This window comes from Staurois parvus, unplaced genomic scaffold (assembly GCF_062004578.1).
Source record: "Staurois parvus isolate SC_StPar_1 unplaced genomic scaffold, SC_StPar_1.0 ptg000450l, whole genome shotgun sequence".
Lineage (NCBI taxonomy): Eukaryota > Metazoa > Chordata > Amphibia > Anura > Ranidae > Staurois > Staurois parvus.
Window position 1 is genome coordinate 147,607 of NW_028318246.1, and position 24,466 is coordinate 172,072.

General features: G+C 44.7%; 1 protein-coding gene across 3 annotated transcripts in view; it reads right to left on the reverse strand.

Annotated features, from left to right (window-relative positions):
* Nucleotides 1-300: 300 nt before the first annotated feature.
* Nucleotides 301-24,466, reverse strand: part of ZBTB41 (zinc finger and BTB domain containing 41) — a 60,425-nt gene continuing 36,259 nt past the window's right edge. For all 3 annotated transcript variants that reach the window (XM_089688660.1, XM_089688661.1, XM_089688662.1), the window contains 2 exons: nt 17,127-17,215; nt 301-2,213 (listed from right to left, as the gene is read on the reverse strand). In XM_089688660.1, coding sequence (XP_089544786.1) covers nt 1,684-2,213; nt 17,127-17,215 — 619 coding nt within the window. In that variant the 3' untranslated portion in view covers nt 301-1,683. The remainder of the gene's footprint in view (nt 2,214-17,126; nt 17,216-24,466) is intronic.

The following is a 24,466-nucleotide window of genomic DNA, read 5'->3' on the forward strand; positions in this document are numbered from 1 at the left end:
CGTGGCTTCATCAGGTTAAATCGATTCATTCCTCATATACAGGTTATGGTGGCTGGCTGGGGCAGCAGCATTTTCTCAATTTACAGCACACATCACTCTGGATGGGCATATTGCCAGCATGCATTCCTTCATCTGTGGATCATGGGAATGGAATTCCTGGCTTTGAATGGTGTTCCAAGTCCACTCTAAGGTCGTATTCAGTAATGGTTTGCTTATGCATTTGAGACTAGTTTTTACAAGATTATGCCTGTGGGAACCAGGCCCTAGAGCAGGATAAACAACGAGAAGGACATAACTAAGTAAAGAATAAACATGAGTTCTTTATTTGGAGCTAGGATCATTGATTAGCACAATATCCCAATGGACATTAATCCCTGTACTACTCATCTCAAAGTATGTGAAAAAAAAGGCAATTTAGTGCACAGGATTTTGCCAAATTCATTTATAATCTTTTTATAGGTTTAGACACAAACAAAGGTCTGATTTCACGGAATTGATCATGCAAGTAATTCAAACAATATATATTTGAATATTTTGCTTACATGATTTTACTGTTTAATGAAGTAATTACGTTTTTGTTTAAAACCTGGACACCTTAAAAAACCTCAAAAATGAGTAGACATAATCATCAAACTCTTTCTATGGGTATGTTCTTTGGATTCAAGTTTTAGTTTGCTTAAAATGTATCCTTTTTTTGTACAACAAAAAAATCTATAATAAAACAAGGTTTAATTTAAAATCTTTAAAGCAAGAAAGGCATTCTCTTTAATTAACACTTACCTAATTATTGCTGTACATTCAAGGATACCCAGAAATGCTTTTAAGGTTATTTGTCAAGATGAAATACAGGGGTCTTCATGGCAAAATGTGTTATTGTGACAAACGCACCGGCTGACATTTTAGCCTTCTTTCACGATCTAGTGAGTTCCTGTCTTGGAACAATCATGCAGCTAATGAAGCATTGGCACATGATATGCACACTCGGGTTGATATACTAAAGGTATAGAAACTGTTAATTTAACTCAGTGAACCATACATTTTGCTAAATACAAAGATTGAAGCGGAGTTCTCTTCAATCAACCACACATTTGCCAGCAAAAATCAATTTTTTTCTTTCATTTCCATCGCACGTGTTTGGGTATTCAAAGTGACTACTGGTTCACTATGTTCACTTACATTCACTTTGCTAAAGGAACAGCCTCTGTTTCTTTAGTAAACCAACTCCACTGGATCAGCAACTGAGCTAGAAATTATGGTAGTAAACAGAATACAGCCCAGCATCTTGCACCTTATAAAACAAATCCACAGTGGCAACTCTTACATGTATACCATGGAAGGTTCATTTAACAATCACTCAAAAGAAGAAAAATCACCATTTAAAAACACTACAGGCAGATTTATACACAAGAGGAAGGTGTTTTTCTATACAGATCATACAGTAGACAAATGACAGAGCCTTACTGACTGCCCCTACTAACACAATTTTAATTTCTTCCACTTTTTTGCACTTATTATATCATTAATTAGGTAGATCTAATGTAACACAGCACATTGAGTTATGTGGGTGGTGGGGAATGGAGAAAGTAGTCTACAGAAACAGTCAAATGAATGCTAAGGGTGGTGCCTGCCCATAACCCTTCCAAGCAGCAACCTCCACAGATTAAAGTCTGCAAAGTGTCATTTTCACTGGTGGTCACTGCTGGAAACAGCCTGCACAGAAGGCTGTGACTCCAGGCCAAGCAGTGTCCCCAAGTAGGAGTGTTCTCGAGTCTCGATTATCTGCTCAGGTCTGACTGGATGTAAAAGGGTTGCTGGCTGTGGTGTAAGAGTGTACTTTTCTAGGAAAGTTAAGTCAGAAGGACGCTGGTATTGTGCATCCTGTGGTAATACAGAAGAGCCAGTATGGGTCTCTAATTCACCTTCACTTTCTGCAATCTCCACAGGTACCAGGGTAAGAGGCACACAGACATCAGTCTCTGAGCTCTGTGAAGCAGCTGGGTAGAACTTGCTTTCTTCATTTGTACCATCTTCCTCGGTCTTTAAACTATGAACATGGTCTATGTGGTACTTGAGCTTGTCCTTGCGTTTAAAAGTTGCACTGCAAAACTGGCAGTTGAATGGACGGGCATCTGAATGTATGACCATGTGTTTTGTTAGCGTCTTTTTAATACGAAAAGCTTGATTGCAGACCTGACATTTATATGGTTTTTCTCCTGTTGAAGACAGAATAAGTAGCTTATAGTGCAGTTCACACCTTTGGTACAAATACATTGCCTGTATGTATACAGTTTAAAAGAAATATGGGACATTCCAGAAGATCAAATTCTGAAACCAAAAATATATTCAAACCCCCCCCCCCAATTAATTCCCACAATAAAATACCCAGGTCATTCTTCTTGCTATCCTATCTAAGAGCATATTTTTTGCTGTTTCCCTGTAGCCGCTGCAGTTTCACACTTGGCTGCACTCTGGTTGCGGGTGCAGGAATTGCAGCTGTTCCCACACCCGCAATCACCCACAGCAAAACTGCACTGCTCTAACGAGACACACATGGCTGCCATTCATTCTGAATGGCACCCCCACGCATCTGAGCCCGCAGCAAATTTGCAGGTGCAGGAACCGCAGCAAAACCACACTCTGCAGCTCCGTTTTTAAAAAGGTGCAAGCACCATTTTTTATGAATGGGCTGCCATGCCCGAGCAAACATGAGCCACACGGTCTGCAGTAGTGTGAACCTACGGTAATGGCTAAAGCGCACAGAGTACCGCACCCACATAGATGTGAACCCAGCCTTAACAACTACTAAGAATACTTACATTAGACCGGTGGTCTCCAAACTGAGGCCCTTTGCTTGCCTTTATCCGGCCCTTGAGGCATTATTCCTGCCATTGACACCAAGAATAGGGAACTGTTCCTTCCACTGACACCAACGTTGGGGAATAATTCCTTCCACTGACAACAAAAATGGGGCACTATTCTTTTCACTGACACTGATGATGGGGCAGAATTCCATCCACTCACAACAACTATTTCTCCCTCTAATATTGACAATTGGGCATTGTTTATTACCACTGGGCACAATTTGGCCCCTCTAAAATTTCTTTAAAAAGTTTAAAAACCCCAGCATTAGACCAAATCTATTTCACATGTACAGTTGTGTTCAAAATAATAGCAGTGTGTTGAAAAAAGTGAATAAAGCTCAAAATCCTTCTAATAGCTTTTATTTCCATACACACAAATGCATTGGGAACACTACACATTCTATTCCAAATCAAAACATGAAGAAAAATATATCAAAATTTGTGTTGTTCCTCTAAAAAAATTGAAGAAAAGTGAATATTAGACTGTTCAAAAAAATAGCAGTGTTTGTATTCTTCTTTACAAACTCAAACATTCACTATATAAACTGAAAAATGTTTGAAGATTTTGCTTTCCTTTGAATCATTAATTAATATTTAGTTGTATAAGCACTGTTTCTGAGAACTGCTGTACATCTGTGTTGCATGGAGTCAACCAACTTCTGGCACCTGTGAACAGGTATTCCAGCCCAGGATGATTGGACTACATTCCATAGTTCTTCTCTATTTCTTGGTTTTGCCTCAGAAACTGCATTTTTGATGTCACCCCACAAGTTTTCTATTGGATTAAGATCCGGGGATTGGGCTGGCCACTCCATAACGTCAATCTTGTTGGTCTGGAAGGAACCTACAGTCAGGACCATAAATATTGGGACATCGACACAATTCTAAAATTTTTGGCTCTATACACCACCACAATGGATTTGAAATGAAACGAACAAGATGTGCTTTAACTGCAGACTGTCAGCTTTAATTTGAGGGTATTTACATCCAAATCAGGTGAACGGTGTAGGAATTACAACAGTTTGCATATGTGCCTCCCACTTGTTAAGGGACCAAAAGTATTGGAACAGAATAATAATCATAAATCAAACTTTCACTTTTTAATACTTGGTTGCAAATCCTTTGCAGTCAATTACAGCCTGAAGTCTGGAACGCATAGACATCACCAGACGCTGGGTTTCATCCCTGGTGATGCTCTGCCAGGCCTCTACTGCAACTGTTTTCAGTTCCTGCTTGTTCTTGGGGCATTTTCCCTTCAGTTTTGTCTTCAGCAAGTGAAATGCATGCTCAATCGGATGATTGACTTGGCCATTGCATAACATTCCACTTCTTTCCCTTAAAAAACTCTTTGGTTGCTTTTGCAGTATGCTTTGGGTCATTGTCCATCTGCACTGTGAAGCGGCGTCCAATGAGTTCTGAAGCATTTGGCTGAATATGAGCAGATAATATTGCCAGAAACACTTCAGAATTTATCCTGCTGCTTTTGTCAGCAGTCACATCATCAATAAATAAGAGAGAACCAGTTCCATTGGCAGCCATACATACCCACGTCATGACACTACCACCACCATGCTTCACTGATGAGGTGGTATGCTTAGGATCATGAGCAATTCCTTTCCTTCTCCATACTCTTCTCTTCCCATCACTCTGGTACAACTTGATCTTGGTCTCATCTATCCATAGGATGTTGTTCCAGAACTGTGAAGGTTTTTTTAGATGTCGTTTGGCAAACTCTAATCTGGCCTTCCTGTTTTTGAGGCTCACCAATGGTTTACATCTTGTGGTGAACCCTCTGTATTCACTCTGGTGAAGTCTTCTCTTGATTGTTGACTTTGACACACATACACCTACCTCCCTGGAGAGTGTTCTTGATCTGGCCAACTGTTGTGAAAGGTGTTTTCTTCACCAGAGAAAGAATTCTTTGGTCATTCACCACAGTTGTTTTCCATGGCCTTCTGGGTCTTTTGGTGTTGCTGAGCTCACCGGTGCGTTCCTTCTTTTTAAGAATGTTCCAAACAGTTGTTTTGACCACACCTAATGTTTTTGCTATCTCTCTGATGGGTTTGTTTTGTTTTTTTTAGCCTAATGATGGCTTGCTTCACTGATAGTGACAGCTCTTTGGATCTCATCTTGAGAGTTGACAGCAAAAGATTCCAAATGCAAATAGAACACTTGAAATGAACTCTGGACCTTTTATCTGCTCATTGTAATTGGGATAATGAGGGAATAACACACACCTGGCCATGGAACAGCTGAGAAGCCAATTGTCCCATTACTTTTGGTCCCTTAACAAGTGGGAGGCACATATGCAAACTGTTGTAATTCCTACACCGTTCACCTGATTTGGATGTAAATACCCTCAAATTAAAGCTGATAGTCTGCAGTTAAAGCACATCTTGTTCGTTTCATTTCAAATCCATTGTGGTGGTGTATAGAGCCAAAAATGTTAGAATTGTGTCGATGTCCCAATATTTATGGACCTGACTGTAGATGTTGCACGTTTACTGGTGTGTTTGGGTTCATTGTCTTGTTGGAACACCCATTTCAAGGGCATTTCCTCTTCAGCATAAGGCAGCATGGCCTCTTCAAGTATTCTGATGTATTCAAACTGATCCATGATCCCTGGTATGCGATAAATAGGCCCAACACCGTAGTATGAGAAACATCCCCATATCATGATGCTTGCGCAACCATGCTTCACTGTCTTCACAGTGTACTGTGGCTTGAATTCAGTGTTTGGGGGTCGTCTGACAAACTGTCTCCGGCCACTAGACCCAAAAAAAACAATCTTACTTTCATCAGTCCACAAAATGTTGCACCATTTCTCTTTAGGCCAGTCAATGTGCTCTTTGGCAAATTGTAATCTCTTCAGCACATGTCTTTTTTTCAACAGTGGGACTTTGCGGGGGCTTCTTGCAGATAGCTTGGCTTCACATAGGCGTCTTCTAATTGTAACAGTACTCACAGGTAACTTTAGACCTTCTTTGATTGTTGGCTGAGTCCTTGCCATTTTGGCTATTCTTCTATCCATTCGAATGGTAGTTTTTCGCTTTCTTCCACATCTTTCAGGTTTTGGTTGCCATTTTAAAGCATTTGTGATCATTTTAGCTGAGCAGCCTATCATTTTCTGCACTTCTTTATATGTTTTCCCCTCTCCAATCAACTTTTTAATCAAGGTACGCTGTTCTTCTGAACAATGTCTTGAATGACCCATTTTCCTCAGAATTTCAGAGAGAAATGCACTGTAACCAGCATGTACAACATTTGCTGCCTTCCTTCCTTAAATAAGGGCAATAATTGCCACCTGTTTTACAAAGAATGAATGACCTCACTAATAGAACTCCACACTGCTATTATTTTGAACATGCCCCTTTAAATTAGTGATTCAATTACACAGAATCAGCAGCATGCATGTCATGACTGTTGGGTCTGTTGGATTTCTATTACTCTACTACACCTGCTAGTAAATTATTTGCCATGTAGAAATATCATTTCTACCAAAAACAGTGATTGATCAGGTTAGTGATGTCTGACTGCTATTATTTTGAACACAACTGTATATGTGCAAACAATTAAAAAGACAATAGTTCCTGTTTAATGAGTTTGGCATTAAAGCAATTATTTTAATGAATAGAGTAAGCACACCACGTAGCCAAACTGCTTTAGCAATAAGTTTGTATTAGGCATATTCAATACATACAATCACCTAGCAGGTATAGAAAACCAAGTATGTCATCTACCCTCAACAAACAAAGATGTACACTTCATTGTTAAATAACAGCAAAGAACATGAATGCATGTAGCATAAGATGGAAAGATGCTACAAAAAACACCTGTTGGATTGTGCAGAGATTGGACAGTCGGATTGTATGGTATATAGCCAGCTATAGAGAAGGGTTTTCTCTCTGCCGTATATAACGTATTTTTCGCTCCATATGACACTTTTCTCCTTCCAAAAAAGGGGGGAAAATGTTAGTGCGTCTTATGGAGCGAATATGGAGCGGCCGGTCGGTAGTTCCGCAGCCGCCACCGTGTCAGAATACCGAGCCGGCCGCTCAGCTCTTCTCTACAGCAGGACCTTACCTGTTCCTCGGTCCAGCACTGTGCAGTCTTCCTGCGTCGTCGGCATCTTTAGTGTGGGCACCCGGCTGTCCCAGGCGGGTGCCCATACTAAAGGGAGGACAACTCCGCGGAAGTGGGAGCGGGTACCTGTCAAATTCAGGTGCCCGCTTCCCTTCCCTCCCAAAGGTCCGCAGTCCCTTGGTCATCCCCTGTACCGTCTGCAGTCTCTGGTCATCTCCTATACCATCTGCAGTCTCTGGTCATCTCCGGTACGGTGTCTGCAGTCTCTGGTCATCCCATGTACCGTCTGCAGCCTCTTGGTCATCCCCTGTACCGTCTGCAGTCTCAGGTCATCTCCTGTACTGTGTCTGCAGTCTCAGGTCATCCCCTGTACTGTGTCTGCAGTCTCAGGTCATCTCCTGTACTGTGTCCGCAGTCTCAGGTCATCTCCTGTACTGTGTCCGCAGTCTCAGGTCATCTCCTGTACTGTGTCCGCAGTCTCAGGTCATCTCCTGTACTGTGTCCGCAGTCTCAGGTCATCTCCTGTACTGTGTCCGCAGTCTCAGGTCATCTCCTGTACTGTGTCCGCAGTCTCAGGTCATCTCCTGTACTGTGTCCGCAGTCTCAGGTCATCTCCTGTACTGTGTCCGCAGTCTCAGGTCATCTCCTGTACTGTGTCCGCAGTCTCAGGTCATCTCCTGTACTGTGTCCGCAGTCTCAGGTCATCTCCTGTACTGTGTCCGCAGTCTCAGGTCATCTCCTGTACTGTGTCCGCAGTCTCTGGTCATCTCCTGTACTGTGTCCGCAGTCTCAGGTCATCTCCTGTACTGTGTCCGCAGTCTCAGGTCATCTCCTGTACTGTGTCCGCAGTCTCAGGTCATCTCCTGTACTGTGTCCGCAGTCTCAGGTCATCTCCTGTACTGTGTCCGCAGTCTCAGGTCATCTCCTGTACTGTGTCCGCAGTCTCAGGTCATCTCCTGTACTGTGTCCGCAGTCTCAGGTCATCTCCTGTACTGTGTCCGCAGTCTCAGGTCATCTCTTGTACTGTGTCCGCAGTCTCAGGTCATCTCCTGTACTGTGTCCGCAGTCTCAGGTCATCTCCTGTACTGTGTCCGCAGTCTCAGGTCATCTCCTGTACTGTGTCTGCAGTCTTTGGTCATCTCCTGTACTGTGTCTGCAGTCTCTGGTCATCTCCTGTACTGTATCCGCAGTCTCTGGTCATCTCCTGTACTGTGTCCGCAGTCACTGGTCATCTCCTTTACTGTGTCTGCAGTCTCAGGTCATCCCCTGTACCGTCTGCAGTCTCTGGTCATCCCATGTACCGTCTGCAGTCTCTGGTCATCCCATGTACCGTCTGTAGCCTCTTGGTCATCCCCTGTACCGTCTGTAGCCTCTTGGTCATCCCCTGTACCGTCTGCAGTCTCTTGGTCATCCCCTGTACCGTCTGCAGTCTCTTGGTCATCCCCTGTACCGTCTGCAGTCTCTTGGTCATCCCCTGTACCGTGTCCGCAGTCTCTGGTCATCTCCTGTACCGTGTCCGCAGTCTCTTGGTCATCTCCTGTACTGTGTCCGCAGTCTCTTGGTCATCCCCTGTACCGTCTGCAGTCTCTTGGTCATCTCCTGTACCGTGTCCGCAGTCTCTGGTCATCTCCTGTACCGTGTCCACAGTCTCTGGTCATCCCCTGTACCGTCTGCAGTCTCTGGTCATCTCCTGTACTATGTCCGCAGTCTCTGGTCATCTGTACTGTGTCCGCAGTCTCTGGTCATCTCCTGTACTGTGTCCGCAGTCTCTGGTCATCTCCTGTACTGTGTCTGCAGTCCATTAGTTCAGAATATTTTTTTTCTTGTTTTTCTCCTCCTTATGGTCAGGTGCGTCTTATGGAGCGAAAAATACGGTATGTATTATTTACTGTTTTTTCTTTATATATATATTTTAGATGAAATATCTGTAGTCTTTTAAAGTGGGTGCACACTGCTTTCTTTTTGAACATTTTTACCTGCTGTACACATGTTCCTTTCTTAACCACTTGAAGTCTGAACACTTTCACCCCCTTCCTGTCCAGGCCAATTTTCAGCTTTCAGTGCTATCACACTTTGAATGACAATTGCATGGTAATGCAACACTATACCCATATGAATTTTTTAGCATTTTTTAGATGGATAAAACTTTATTTTGGTTGTATTTATTTGCCATTTTTTTTGTTATATAAATGAAAAAGTCCAAACATTTTGAAAAAAAGTGTTTTTCTTAAAACATTTAGCAAATAAATAATTGTTCTTCATAAATGTTGGCCAAAATGTATTCACCTACCTTTTTAGTAAAAAAAATAAAATAACCCAAATTAGTTTATAACCAAAAATTATAATTTCTCAAAAAATTTGAGTTTTATTTTATTTTTTTTATATTATTTGCTTTTTTTTTTAAGATACGGTCACCCTATCAGTACAGTGTCACCATAGTGACACTATGCTTCTTGTGGGGGGTGATGAAGATTTTTTTTTTTTTTCTTTTACACTGATTGCTTTTACACCCATAAAGGCTGTAAAAGCAATCATTTCTCCTTCTCTCTGGCTGCATTCTTGCAGCCATTGAGAAATACTGTGTGAGCTGTGATTAGTCACAGTTGTCACATGGTACAAGGCTGTTGTGACTAGCCCTGTACCATGTGACCTCTGTGATCATTCACAGATTTCACACGTAGTAAACAATGATGTCAGAAGTGACATCTTTCTTACTACTATTCATGTGATCACTGATTGGCCAATCCGTGATCACATGATCAGGACCTCACACAGAGGTCCCGTACAGCGAGAACACGCACAGGCAGGGAAGCGGGGAGGAAATTTATAAACGGCCACCCGCCCCTGCACTGCTCCCATCCGGCCGTTTATATACATGGGCTGGACTGGAAGTAGTTAATCATTGGTTATTCTGTTTGTAATTTTTGTGAATCTTCAACAAGCCATCTTTTGGAAGCTGCTCCCTGAAACTTTGCCCTCAGTTTTTGCTAAGAATTATCTGTACCACATTATATGCATCTTTATGTTTTATTTCTGTTGTGCTTAGACAAACTAGGTTTCACCCTGCTCCCGTGCAGTCTTGCCTTATCAGAATATCAGAAGTTGGTTGGCATATGGTTCAGCCATGCTATGGTTGGCAAGTCTTGGGAGCAGGGAAGAACCAGAAGTGATGTCACTCTCAGAAACAGGATCCAGAAGTGATGTGAAATACAGCCGGCTAGGGGAAGAAGCTGGCAATGGCTACCAATGTATGTAAGAGATGTGCTCCAGTGGGATATTAGGTAAGAGGTTCTCCCCAAAATGTTGTTTTTTTCCCACTTCCTCTCTCTTTTCACCAGGGTCTGGCTCAGCTTTCCTTTTTTTACTCTATGCTGGGTATTGCATTCCTGTATGTATTCCTGAACAGCAACACTTATACATTTTAAGTGTAGCTCATTGCACCTATATGCATGCATGTTCTTTGCTGTTATTCAAAAATGAAGTGTACATCTTTGTTGTATTATGCTTGAGGGTAGATGACATACTTGGTTTTCTATACCTGCTAGGTGATTGTATGTATTGAATATGCCTAATACATACTTATAGCTAAAGCAGTTTGGCTACGTGGTGTGCTTACTCTATACATTAAAAACTATTGTACTAACAGATTCATACATTGTTGAGAAGCTTGAGCGCCCTAAATAATAATATATGATTGGTTCTTGTTTAGGTAATAGTGGTGTGCAGACCTTTATTGCTAATTACATTAGAGCTATTTTTTTTCAGTGTTTGCAGACATCTTCATTTTTGCCCATAAAATCACTTAAACGTCCAGAACATTATATATTTTCTGAAAGCAAAGACCCTGTAGAATAAAAAGATGATAGTTGGAATTTTTTTTTGTCATACAATATTTGTGCAGCTGTTTATCAAAGACAAATTTTCAGGAAAAAAAAATGGCATTCATTTTAGTGCAAGTACACACAATATATTTCCCAATTTTTTGGTAAAATATACATGATGAAGTTGTGCCGAACAAATAGATACCAAACAGGTCAAGTCACCCATGATCGTGCAAAAAACTACAGTACCTAAAAATCTTCATAGGTGATGCTGTAACCCTTTCGCTGCTAGTGCCATTTTTTGCACACGTTTAACCACTTGACAACCAGGCTATAGCTGAATGACAGCTACAGCACAGTTGTCCAGTTATGGAAGGGCGTCACACGATGTCCTCCCAAAATGTGCCGCCAGCGGCACGCACCCTACACTGTCTGTGATCGCTGTGTCCTACGGACACAGCTGATCACATGACAAGGTAAAAGGCCAATTACAGCGGCCTTTTACCACGTGATCAGCTGTGTCCAATGACACAGCTGATCACAAAGTAAATACAGTTGTCGTTTATCGGCTGCACTTTCCTCATACTGACACAGCGTGAGGAAAGTACTGCCGATAATCTGCAAGTATCACAGAGGACATCTGCACCGATTATCAGTGCTCTGATTATCAGTGGAGCCCCAAGAGTGCCCAGCAGTGATACCCATCAGTGCCCAGAAGGCCGCCCAGCAGTGCAACCCATCAGTGCCCATCAGTGCAGCATCATCAGTACCTCCTCATCAATTCCCACCAGTGCTGCCTCTTCAGTGCAGCCTATCAGTGCCCATAAGTGCTGCCTATCAATGCCGTCTCATTGGTGCCCATCAGTGCTGCCCATCAGTGTAGCCTCATCAACACACATCAGCGAAGGAGAAAATTTACCTGTTTGCAAACTTTTCTAATAGAAACAAAGAAAAACAATAAAAGTTAAATAAAAATCAATACATTTTTAAAACAAATCATAATAAAATGTGTTAAAACAAAAATAGAACGTATTAACAAAAAAAATTAACTGTACACCCACAAATGCAAACGCGCACATAGCGTGGTCACATGTAAGTAAACCGCACTACACACGCGGGGCATCGCCAGGAATGTTAGAATGAGATAATTATAGTACCATAGTTTATAGTTAATGTCAGGGCTCCCAGGTATGACCAGAGGTGTGTGACTGATGCAGGGAAACGCAGACTTCAGATATGTGATTAACAATGTAATTTATTAACACTAACAATACAAACATAAACGCAGTGCAATACTAAAACATAACACAGTGCAAACAAACCAAACCAACCACCCACAGATAACAGTATATACAAGCAAGCATCGTCAGGCAGGCCGGGTCAATATCAATTGGGTAGGTAGGTACAGGGGGAGCAAGCAGAGAATGGTCGGGGTCACAGGCCAGGTTCAGCAGGTAGCAAGCAGCGTAGTACAGAGGGTCAAGCAGAGGGATGGTCAGGGTCACAAGCCAGGGATCAGGACAGGTAGCAGAGAATCAGACAGGAACAGAGAGCAGGAACAGGATACAGGGCCCAAGAGAAACACAACACCAAGGCAGAGTCTGTGGGTCTGGCCATCCCTTAAATACCCCAGCATCATCAGTTCCAGGTGTTAGCTGGCTGAAAGGTTGAGTCTCTGATTGCTGGGAGCACCCGCTGGCCAGCCCTGGTACTGCAGATCAAAAGGCAGGTGAGTCCCACCATTGCTGGCCAGTCCATTCCTAACAGTACCCCCCCCCCAAGGAGCGGCCTCAGGACGCTCCAAACAGTCCTAGCTGGGCAAAATGTTCCACCGCCCGGGTCTGGTAACTGGCGGGATATCAAAGACTGGCACACCGGGCAGGACTCCGGGCAGCGGCACACCGGGCTGGACTCCGGGCAGAGGCACACCGGGCTGGACTCCGGGCAGAGGCACATCGAGCAGAGGCACACCGGGCAGAGGCACATCGGGCAGAGGCACATCGGGCAGAGGCACATCGGGCAGAGGCACATCGGGCAGAGGCACATCGGGCAGGACTCCGGGCAGAGGCACATCGAGCAGAGGCACACCGGGCAGAGGCACATCAGGCAGAGGCACACCAGGCAGAGGCACATCAGGCAGAGGCACATCAGGCAGAGGCACATCAGGCAGAGGCACATCAGGCAGGACTCCGGGCAGAGGCACATCGGGCAGGACTCCGGGCAGAGGCACATCGGGCAGCACTCCGGGCAGAGGCACATCGGACAGGACTCCGGGCAGAGGCACATCGGTTTACCAGGCGAAGCAGCAGGCAGCGGGCCACCAGGCGGAGCAGCAGGCACCGGGCCCCCGGGCGGGGCGACATGCATCGGGCCCCTGGGCGGAGCAGCAGGCACCGGGCCCCCGGGCGGAGCAGCAGGCACCGGGCCCCCGGGCGGAGCAGCAGGCACCGGGCCCCCGGGCGGAGCAGCAGGCACCGGGCCCCCGGGCGGAGCGACAGGCACCGGGCCCCCAGGCGGGGCGACAGGCACCGGGCCCCCAGGCGGGGCGACAGGCATCGGGCCCCCAGGCGGGGCGACAGGCATCGGGGCGACAGGCATCGTGCCCCCAGGCGGGGCGACAGGCATCGTGCCCCCAGGCGGGGCGACAGGCATCGTGCCCCCAGGCGGGGCGACGGGCATCGTGCCCCCAGGCGGGGCGGCGGGCGCCGGACCCCCAGGCGGAGCGACAGGTCTCGGGCCCTCAGGCGGAGCGGCGGGCGCCGGACCCCCAGATGGAGCGACAGGTCTCGGGCCCTCAGGCGGAGCGGCGGGCGCCAGACCCCCAGGAGGAGCGACAGGTCTCGGGCCCTCAGGCGGAGCGGCGGGCGCCGGACCCCCAGATGGAGCGACAGGTCTCGGGCCCTCAGGCGGAGCGGCGGGCGCCGGACCCCCAGGTGGAGCGACAGGTCTCGGGCCCTCAGGCGGAGCGGCGGGCGCCGGACCCCCAGGCGGAGCGACAGGTCTCGGGCCCTCAGGCGGAGCGGCGGGCGCCGGACCCCCAGGAGGAGCGACAGGTCTCGGGCCCTCAAGCGGAGCGGCGGGCGCCGGACCCCCAGGCGGAGCGACAGGTCTCGGACCCTCAGGCGGAGCGGCGGGCGCCGGACCCCCAGATGGAGCGACAGGTCTCGGGCCCTCAGGCGGAGCGGCGGGCGCCGGACCCCCAGGCGGAGCGACAGGTCTCGGGCCCTCAGGCGGAGCGGCGGGCGCCGGACCCCCAGGAGGAGCGACAGGTCTCGGGCCCTCAAGCGGAGCGGCGGGCGCCGGACCCCCAGGCGGAGCGACAGGTCTCGGACCCTCAGGCGGAGTGGCGGGTGCCGGACCCCCAGGCGGAACGACAGGTCTCAGGCCCCCAGGCGGGGCGGCGGGCACCGAGTCACCAGGCACAACCGTGGGCTCCGAGTCAACTGGGATGACCGCTGGCACTGGGTCAGACATTGGATCGTCTGGCTGGACAGCGGGCATCGGGTCACCAGGCATCAGGTCATTTGGCTCGACAGCGGGCACCGCGTCATCTGGCAAGGCAGTGGGCTCCGAGTCAACTGGTATGACCGCGGGCACTGGGTCAGACATTGGATCGTCTGGCTGGACAGCGGGCACTGGGTCACCAGGCATCAGGTCATTTGGCTTGACAGCGGGCACCGCGTCATCTGGCAAGGCAGTGGGCTCCGAGTCAACAGGCACGACAGTGAGCACCGGGTCATCAGGTACCGGATTGTCTGGCTCGACAGCGGGCACCGCGTCATCTGGCAAGGCAGTGGGCTCCGAGTCAACTGGTATGACCGCGGGCACTGGGTCAGACATTGGATCGTCTGGCTGGACAGCGGGCACTGGGTCACCAGGCATCAGGTCATTTGGCTTGACAGCGGGCACCGCGTCATCTGGCAAGGCAGTGGGCTCCGAGTCAACAGGCACGACAGTGAGCACCGGGTCATCAGGTACCGGATTGTCTGGCTCGACAGCGGGCATCGGGTCACCAGGTATGACAGCGGGCACTGGGTCACCAGGCATCAGGTCATTTGGCTCGACAGCGGGCACCGGATCAGGTACCGGATCATCTGGATCAACAGCGGGCATCGAGTCAACTGGCCTAATAGGATCGTCAGGCTGGATCAGTTCATCATGCTGGGTAGAGGCATCAGGCCAAGTAGAGGCTTCAGGCCGAGTAGAGGCTTCAGGCCGAGTAGAGGCTTCAGGCCGAGTAGAGGCATCAGGCCGAGTAGAGGCATCAGGCCGAGTAGAGGCATCAGGCCGAGTAGAGGCATCAGGCCGAGTAGAGGCATCAGGCCGAGTAGAGGCTTCAGGCCGAGTAGAGGCATCAGGCCGAGTAGAGGCATCAGGCCGAGTAGAGGCTTCAGGCCGAGTAGAGGCATCAGGCTGAAGAGAGGCATCAGGCTGCGTACAGGCATCAGGCTGAAGAGAGGCATCAGGCTGCGTACCGGCATCAGGCTGAAGAGAGGCTTCAGGCTGAACCACGGAAGGCAGGCTCACCGGTTTGGATACTGGCAGGATGGTATTGGTTGGAAAGAATTTTCGCTTTTTTCTGGTTTTAACTACTGGAGCACTGCAAGTAAACGCAGGTCTGCAAACGAATGGAGCAGCTGGAGACAGAGAAGAACTGGAGGATGGAACAGGAGAGGGAGCGGTTGCTACAGAGGGCTCTTTTACAGGGTTAAAGGCAGGATAGGTGCAGCGAGTGGGAACAGGGGACTGACATGCGGTAGATAGCAGGGCAGGAGGAGCTGTTGGGAATGCAGGAATAGAGTTTTGAGGAAATAGATTAGAAGCAGGACTGGGTCTTTGTAAGCTGACTGAGGCTGGGTGCAACAAATCTGTCCATGTCTGCAGTATGGGTTGAACAAAGCTGAGCTTACACAAAGCCTGTCTGGTCAATGACTGTACTGCGTTTATACAATCTCTTAGTGTCTGTGGTGAACATGTGGAATAACGCTCCAGAAAGTAACCCACATCATCCTCTAATAACCACACCAGGGACTCTACCTGGTCTGCACTAAATGGTGGCAAAAATTCATCCCTGCATTCGGGGGAACCAGATGAAACCAACTCAGCACAAACTTCAATCAAAGGCTGCACCTCAGAGAACTCTGTGCCCTGATCTACTAGAACATGAGCGAGCCGTATACATTCTAGCAGTTCATCCCGGGTATACTCCTTCAGAGTCTGATAAGCATACTCCCTGTCATCAAACACTAGCAGATATAAATATTCAACCTCATCCAGATCCATCCTTCCCATCAACAAGCCAAGATGGCTTCCCTGTGCAGCCACTTCTGGTCAGGATTGGCCTTGGTGTAATGTCAGGGCTCCCAGGTATGACCAGAGGTGTGTGACTGATGCAGGGAAATGCAGACTTCAGATATGTGATTAACAATGTAATTTATTAACACTAACAATACAAACATAAACGCAGTGCAATACTAAAACATAACACAGTGCAAACAAACCAAACCAACCACCCACAGATAACAGTATATACAAGCAAGCGTCGTCAGGCAGGCCGGGTCAATATCAATTGGGTAGGTAGGTACAGGGGGAGCAAGCACAGAATGGTCGGGGTCACAGGCCAGGTTCAGCAGGTAGCAAGCAGCGTAGTACAGAGGGTCAAGCAGAGGGATGGTCAGGGTCACAAGCCAGGGATCAGGACAGGTAGCAGAGAATCAGACAGGAACAGAGAGCAGGAACAGGATACAGGGCCCAAGAGAAACACAACACCAAGGCAGAGTCTGTGGGTCTGGCCATCCCTTAAATACCCCAGCATCATCAGTTCCAGGTGTTAGCTGGCTGAAAGGTTGAGTCTCTGATTGCTGGGAGCACCCGCTGGCCAGCCCTGGTACTGCAGATCAAAAGGCAGGTGAGTCCCACCATTGCTGGCCAGTCCATTCCTAACAGTTAATTCTAAACTGATGTACAGTAAAGACTATTACAGTGTCACCTATGGAGATTTTTAGGTATCATAGTATTTTTTTCAATATAACACAGGTACTCACAATTTTAAGACTTGACACGTTTGGTATCTATTTACTCGACGCAATCCCATCTTTTATATTTTACAAAAAACTTGGGTATTATATTGTGTTTGTGCACACTAAAATTCATTTTATTATATTTTTACTGAAAATATGTGTTAGATAAACAGCTGTACAAACACCATACAACATAAATGCTCTGGGTGTTTTAATAAATTTTATGGCCAAGAATGCAAATTTTTACATGTGTGCAAAAAAATTTCAAATTGCTTGAGGTGAAGTGGCTAAATAGCATAGAGATAATCTTGATAATACTTTACAATATAAATAAATATTACCAGAATGTGTTCTGAAGTGCATTTCAAGGCTTGATTTCCCCTTAAAGACTTTTTTGCATACTTCACACTGATGAATGGTTGCTTTGTATCTACAACATATAAAAGAAGATTCATCATCGTTTTTTGTTTTGGAAATGCATAGACAGGAATACACAACACACAAGTCTATTAGGGTCAATTAAAAAGGTAAAATCCTAATTTGATTAGTCAGTTTCAGTGTGATGGAGCTTCCACAGGTTTGCTTGAAGTCAGCAAACACACCTCTCTACCCAACAATATTATGAAACTGCCACCAAACAAAACCTATGATTATCCTCATCTTTTTGTGAAGCTGTGGTGTCATATGTACTACCCACCCCTGCAGGATTGAAATCCATCTAGTGCTTAATATCAAGCTATCTGTATCCCAATCTGTTAAAATTAGATACACTAGTTGCAAAAACAAAAGCATATTTACATATTCATATACAGTTAGGTCCATATATATTTGGACACAGGCACAATTTTCATACTTTTGGCTCTGTATGCCACCAGCATGAATTAAAACGAAACAATCCAAATAAATTTGAAGTGCAGACTTTCAGCTTTAATTCAAGGGGTTGAACATAAATATCAAGTACAAATTTTAGGAACTGCAACCATTTTTATACACAGTCCCTCAATTTTCAGGGGCTCAAATGTAATTGGACAAATGAATATAATCATAAATAAAATGTTCATTTTTAATATTTAGTTGAGAATCCTTTACTGGCAATGACTGCCTGAAGTCTGGAACCCATGGACATTACCAAAGACTGGGTTTCCTCCTTTCTGATGCGTTGCCAGGCTCTAACTGCCACTGTCTTCAGTTGTTCTTTGTTTGTGGGTCTTTCTACCTTTATTTCTGCCTTCAGCAAGTGAAATGCGTGCTCAGTTGGGTTGAGATCAGGTGATTGACTCGGCCATTGCAGAATATTCCACTTCCTTTACTTCAAAAGCTCCTGGGTTGCTTATGCAGTGTGTTTTGGATCATTGCCCATCTGTACTGTGAAGCACCATCCAATCAACTTTGCTGCATTTGGCTGAATCTGGGCTGACAGTATATCTCTAAACACTGCAGAATTCAAACGGCTGCTTGTGTCTTTTGTCACATCATCAATAAACACCAATGACCCAGTGCCACTGGAAGCCATGCATGCCCATGCCATCACACTGCCTCCATCATCTTTTACAGATATGTGCTTTGGATCATGAGCTGTTCCAAGCCTTCCTCACACTTTTTTTCTTCCTGTCATTCTGGTACAGAATAATCTTAGTTTCATCCGTCCAAAGAATGCTTTTCCAGAACTGGTCTGGCCTTTTTAGATGTTTTTTGACAAAGTCTAATCTGGCTTTTCTATTCTTCAGGCTTATGAATGGTTTGCACTTTGTGGTAAACCCTCTTTATTTGCTCTCGTGAAGTCTTCTCTTGCTTGTAGACTTTGACAATATACATCCACCTCCTGGAGAGTATCCTTCTCTGGATGTTGTGAATGGGTTTTTCTTTACCATAGAGAGGATCCTGCGACCTCATCCACCACTGTTGTCTTCTCTGGACGTCCATGCCTTATGTTTCTGAGCTCACCAGTGCGTTCTTTCCTCAGAATGTACCATACTGTTGATTTGGCCCCTCCTAATGTTGCTGATATCTCTTTGATGGATTTGTTTAATTTTTTAAGCCTTACAGTGGCCGTTTCACTTGCATGGACAGCTCCTTTGAACGCATGATGTAGGTTCACAGCAATAGATTCTAAATGCAAATACCGCACTTAGAATCAACTCCAGACCTTTTACCTGCTTAATTGATGAAGAAATAACAAAGGAGTAGCCCACACCTGGCCATGAAACAGCTTTTGATTCAATTATGCAATTACTTTTGGTCCCTTGAAAAAGGGGGGATGGATAATCTTAAGAGCTGTTATTCCTAAACGCTTCCTCCAATGTGGATGTACATACCCTCAAATTAAACCTGAGAGTGTGCACTTTCAGCCCATATTCATTATATAACTATAGCTTGAATATGTTTTGGTAAATACCTGAAAAAAAACTAAAATTGTGTCTGTGTCCAAACATATATGGACCTAACTGGATTAGAAAATCCTACCAATCACTATTGCAATCTGGCAACTGGGATTTTCAAAGTGACTGGGACAGCCTGCTCATAAAAGTCCAAATCACAACACAATAAGCAACTGAGGAAGTGGGCATCAATATCTTCTGTTCTCTAACATGACAGGGCTTAGAGAACCAGAACTTGCTGCGATAGTGCAAAAACCTTTAGCCACGAGATGCTTTTCTTCCTTTGCCACCCATGGTGTTTTTTTTTTCTCATTATAACCTTTTGCAGTCTACCCAAACAAATTATACATAGTTTTTTATACAAAGAGGGCCACAATTTAATAGCAAGTTTAGATACATATTTTTACGTTTTAGGTTCTTATCAGGAATAAATAGGAGAATATTAGAAAAAAAAAAGCATTGTCCTGTCATTTTGCACAAGGCAACTTTTACACAATTCGCAGAGCACCATATTTTTACCCCAATCAGCAAAGGTCTGTAAATAACAGGTTTTCATATAGTGCAATTTTAATGTAACAGTGGAATAGTAAGCTCACAACAGATGTTTGCTGTTACATTTAAGAAAACGTATTCCCCTTTTGACATTACATTGCAAAACACACAGAAAAATAATGGATTTTTGACTTGCCAGTAAAATCTGTTTCACTGAGTACAGCACAGGACACAAGTTTCTTCCCTCTGTTCTTATCTCTTGATTTGATTTCTACAAAACTGTGGATAGCTCAGAGTGGTCAACTGAAGGTACAGTAGCTGCATGTAACCCAGTTGTAAAAATTCAAGAACCTGTGTCCTGTATAGTACTCCAGGAAATGTATTTTATTTTTTAAAAAATCCTATTTTCCTAGTCATACACGTCACAGACTCTTCATTATGACTGGCATGCTGCAGCAGGCAGTGGCTGAGAAGTAAACGGTGCGTACCACATCCAGGCAGTGAGGAGAAATTTCCTTTGGATGTTTCAGAGCAGGAAAAAAAGAGTGAATCCTGGTTAAGATGGAAAGCAGACACCACCTTCAGGAGGAAAGAGGTATTAGGCCTTAGAGCAACTTTGTCCTTGTTCAACACGAAGGAAGGTTCTTTACAGGAAAATGCCACTAACTCACAGACTCTCTGCGCAGGAGAGATAACAAGACAAGTCATTTTAGGAGTAAGGTCAGACATCAGAATATCCTTTATAGAATCAAGGGAGATCTCTGAAAAGATGAAAGAAATGGACCAAGACACTGAGGTCCAGAAGGAAAACAGTGGAGGAAAAAACATGAGCCAAGCTCTGTACAAAGGCTAGAGAGTGAGAGGTCAAAGGTCTCTGAAACAGAACAGTCAAGACCAAGATTTGTCCTTTGATGGTATTCAAAGCCAGATGCTGACTCATACTAGACTGAAGAAAAGACAGAATACATCCCACTGAGTTCTCTCAAGGATGAACATTCCTTGATTTACACTAAGCAAAATAAGCGAACATGCAACAGTAGACTTTGCAAGAAGTTGATTTCCTAGTCCTGAAGAAGCTAGGGATGACGGAATCCAAAAGGCTCCTGTTCCTCAGGACTATGGTTTTAATAGCTATGCCAATAAAGCCAACAAGTGAGAAGCAAGATGGAACACTGGCCCTTGGGTCAGAAAGTGTGGTAAATCAAGAAGGGCCCACAGAGCATCTTCCAGGTGCTTAAATATGCCTGACTACCATGAATAATAATAATAATAATAATGTGTTATCCCGTGCTACCACAAGGCCACTTTCAATTGGACGAAAAAGATTAAAAAAAAAAAGGCTGCAAAACTTCCTTAAATGGGTAGCTGCAACCAAAGGACAGTGCTCCCTAGGCTCACAATCAAAATAAATAAATAAAAAAATTGGTTGTGCCTAAGTGATATGTGCACCAAAAAACATGTGACTATATATAGTTATAAGTAATCATCAATATCAAATAACAATATTGCAAACTCAAGCTGCCAAGTGATACTCAGTCCTGATTAATAATGTGCAAACATCTGTATAAATAGTCCCATATATGTAAATAACAGTGATTTTCAAACACTATTTCATTGTGACATCTTCCACTATCCGTGTTCATAGATGAAGTGACTCCCACCACCGTTCAAAATTGCAGGTCAAAGTTAACGGTGAGCGCAATCAGCTAGCTCAGATGCGCTTTCCCCAGCCTAGGGTAGGTCTCAGATTTCGATCCTCCAATGCAGGTACTCTCCCAAACATCTACAAGGACACCACACTTCCTGGGTGTTTGGCCCTTTAAGACCACGATGTCCGTTCTGCAACCAAGCTCAGCAAGAGAAGGGGTACCCTCATAGTGTAGTAGTTTCTTAACACAAGTTTTATTAAAAGTATTGCACTTACACTATATTGCCAAAAGTATTGGGACACCTGACTTTACACGCACATGAACTTTAATGACTTCCCATTCTTAGTCCGTAGGGTCCAATATTGAGTTGGCCCGCCCTTTGCAGCTATAACAGCTTCAACTCTTCTGGGAAGGTTGTTCACAAGGTTTAGGAGTGTCTATTCCTCCACCCCAAACTCGCTTATCCATGTCTTTATGGACCTTGCTTTGTGAACTGGTGCGCAGTCATGTTGGAACAGGAAGGGGCCATCCCCAAACTGTTCCCGCAGCGGGAGCATGAAATTGTCCAAAATGTCTTGGTATGCTGACGCCTTAAGAGTTCCCTCCACTGGAACTAAGGGGCCAAGCCCAACCTCTGAAAAACAACCCCACACCATAATCCCCCTCCACCAAACTTTACACTTGGTACAATGTAGTCAGGCAAGTACCGTTCTCCTGGCAACTGCCAAACCCACACATGTCCATCGGTTTGCCAGCCAGAGAAGCGTGATTCATCACTACAGAGAACACGTCTCCATTGCTCTAGAGTCCAGTGGTGGCGTGCTTTACAGCACTGCATCTGACGCTTTGCATTGCACTTGGTGATGTAAGGCTTGTATGCAGCTGCTCGGCCATGGAAACCCATTCCATAAAGCTCTCTACACACTGCTGTTGTGCTAATCTGAAGGCCACAGGAAGTTTGGAGGTCTTTAGCTATTGACTCTGCGGACAGTTGGTGACTTTTGTGTGCTTCAGAAGGCAATGACCCCGCCATGTCATTTTACATGGGCTAACACTTCGTGAATTAGGTGCTGTTGTTCCCAGTTGCTTCCACTTTGTTATAATACCACTAACAGTTGACTGTGGAACATTTAGCAGCAAGGAAATTTCACGGATGGACTTATTGCACAGGTGGCAACCTACCATGCTTGAATTCACTGAGCTCCTGAGAGCGACCCATTCTTTTACAAAAGTTTGTAGAAGCAGTCTGTATGCCTAGGTGCTTGATTTTATACATCTGGGGCCATGGAGGTAATTGGAACACCCGACTCCAATGATTTGGAGGGGTGTCCCAATACTTTTGGCAATAAAGTGTACATAGAAAATAAATTAACAGGCATCAATCAGTAATATATAAATTAACAGGCATCAATCAGTAATATATAGACAGCGGGGCCGCGGTTCCTGCGCCATTTCTGGTATTGGCACCCGACTCTGCCCAATATGTGTCGTCACGGTCAGGTGACTTCTTCAGGGGTACAGGCCTGGTGCCATTCTCCTCCCTAAATACTGATTCTGGCCGCTATGTTCTTGAAGACCAAAGGTCTTAAGCATGCATACTAAACATGCCACCATATTCTTGAAGACTAAAGTAAAAATCAATATACTAAAACACATATATACATATTGCACAAAGTATTAATAAATTGACAGACCCTTAATTTGCAAGCAGAGTAAAAATAAAAATATTAGGCAGCATCACCTGCCTAGATTTTGCATGTTCTCCCTGTGCCCATGTAGGGTTCCGCTGGGTACTCCGGTTTCCTCCCACACTCCAAAGACATGCTGTAGGTTAATTGGCTCCTGTCCAAATTGGCACTAGTATGTGTAAGTATGAATGTAAGTTAGGGACTTTATATTGTATGCTCCTTAAGGGTTAGGGACTAATGTGAATGTACAATATATATGTAAAGCGCTGCGTAAATTGATGGCGCTATATAAGTACCTGCAATAAATAAAATAAATAAAAGGCCCAACATTAGAACCTTCCTAAACAACTCTTTGGGCACATTTCCACAGACTATAGCTAAAACTATAAGTGCTCCATCTTGTGGGCAAAAAACATATTGACTTGTCTTGAATCAAACTACCTTACCGGTCCATTTCTCCCACCGTTTGTATCTGTTCCTAGATATATTCATTCTTATAGCCTTTTTTAATACATTTCGGTTTCATGTTTTGGAAAGAGTTTGATTCAAGACAAAAACAGACAAGATGAGATAGAGATGGGGACTGCCCTGATATTAATTTACAATGTACAACAAAGAAATTTGAGATTATCAAGAAGCATTGGTCTATTTTGAAAGTGGACAGGATCTTAGGGAAAGCACTACCAGAGAAACCAAAGTTTGTGTATAGAAAAGCCCCAAACTTACGAAATAGGTTAATAAAGAATATTCCGGATCCACCAAAGAAGGTAAAAAATTCTCCTTTGCAGAAATACTAGGGTTCTATAAATGTGGAAGTTGCTATGCATGCAAGAATACTAAAGCTAATCCAAGGAGGAGGACTGACTTTGAGTCAACAAAAAGTATATCAATGAGATGATTACATTTAACATTGGAGGGGTGGTATATGCCTTACAATGCGAATGTAGTTATCAGTACGTAGGAGGGATAAAGAGGTTACTATCAAAGAGGATACATGATCATATCCATAACATATGAACAGGTTTTAAGAACCATAGTGTATCCAAGCATTTTTGGGTCTACCACAATCAGTACCCCTCTAAATTACAATTTTGGGGAATAGAAAAATATAACACACACTGGCGAGGTAACAATAAGGTGAGAGTTTTAAGTCAACTGGAATCTAAGTGGACATATGAACTCTAGACTAACCCAAGGGGTTAAACACTGAATTTGATTTTAATTGTTTTATCAGCAACTTTTGAGGAAATACAGTAGAACCCCACTTTTTCTCACTTCAGTTCATAGCTCTCTCTGAAATTTTAATGATTTTAATACTAAAGTTTTTTTATTCATATATTTTATAATGTTATGTATAAGGAGTCCTTCCTCCTTAAATTCCTAGTCTTAGCTATTTAATGAATTACACCCTGGACGTATCTATATATATATATATATATATATATATATCTATCTATATATCTATCTATCTATA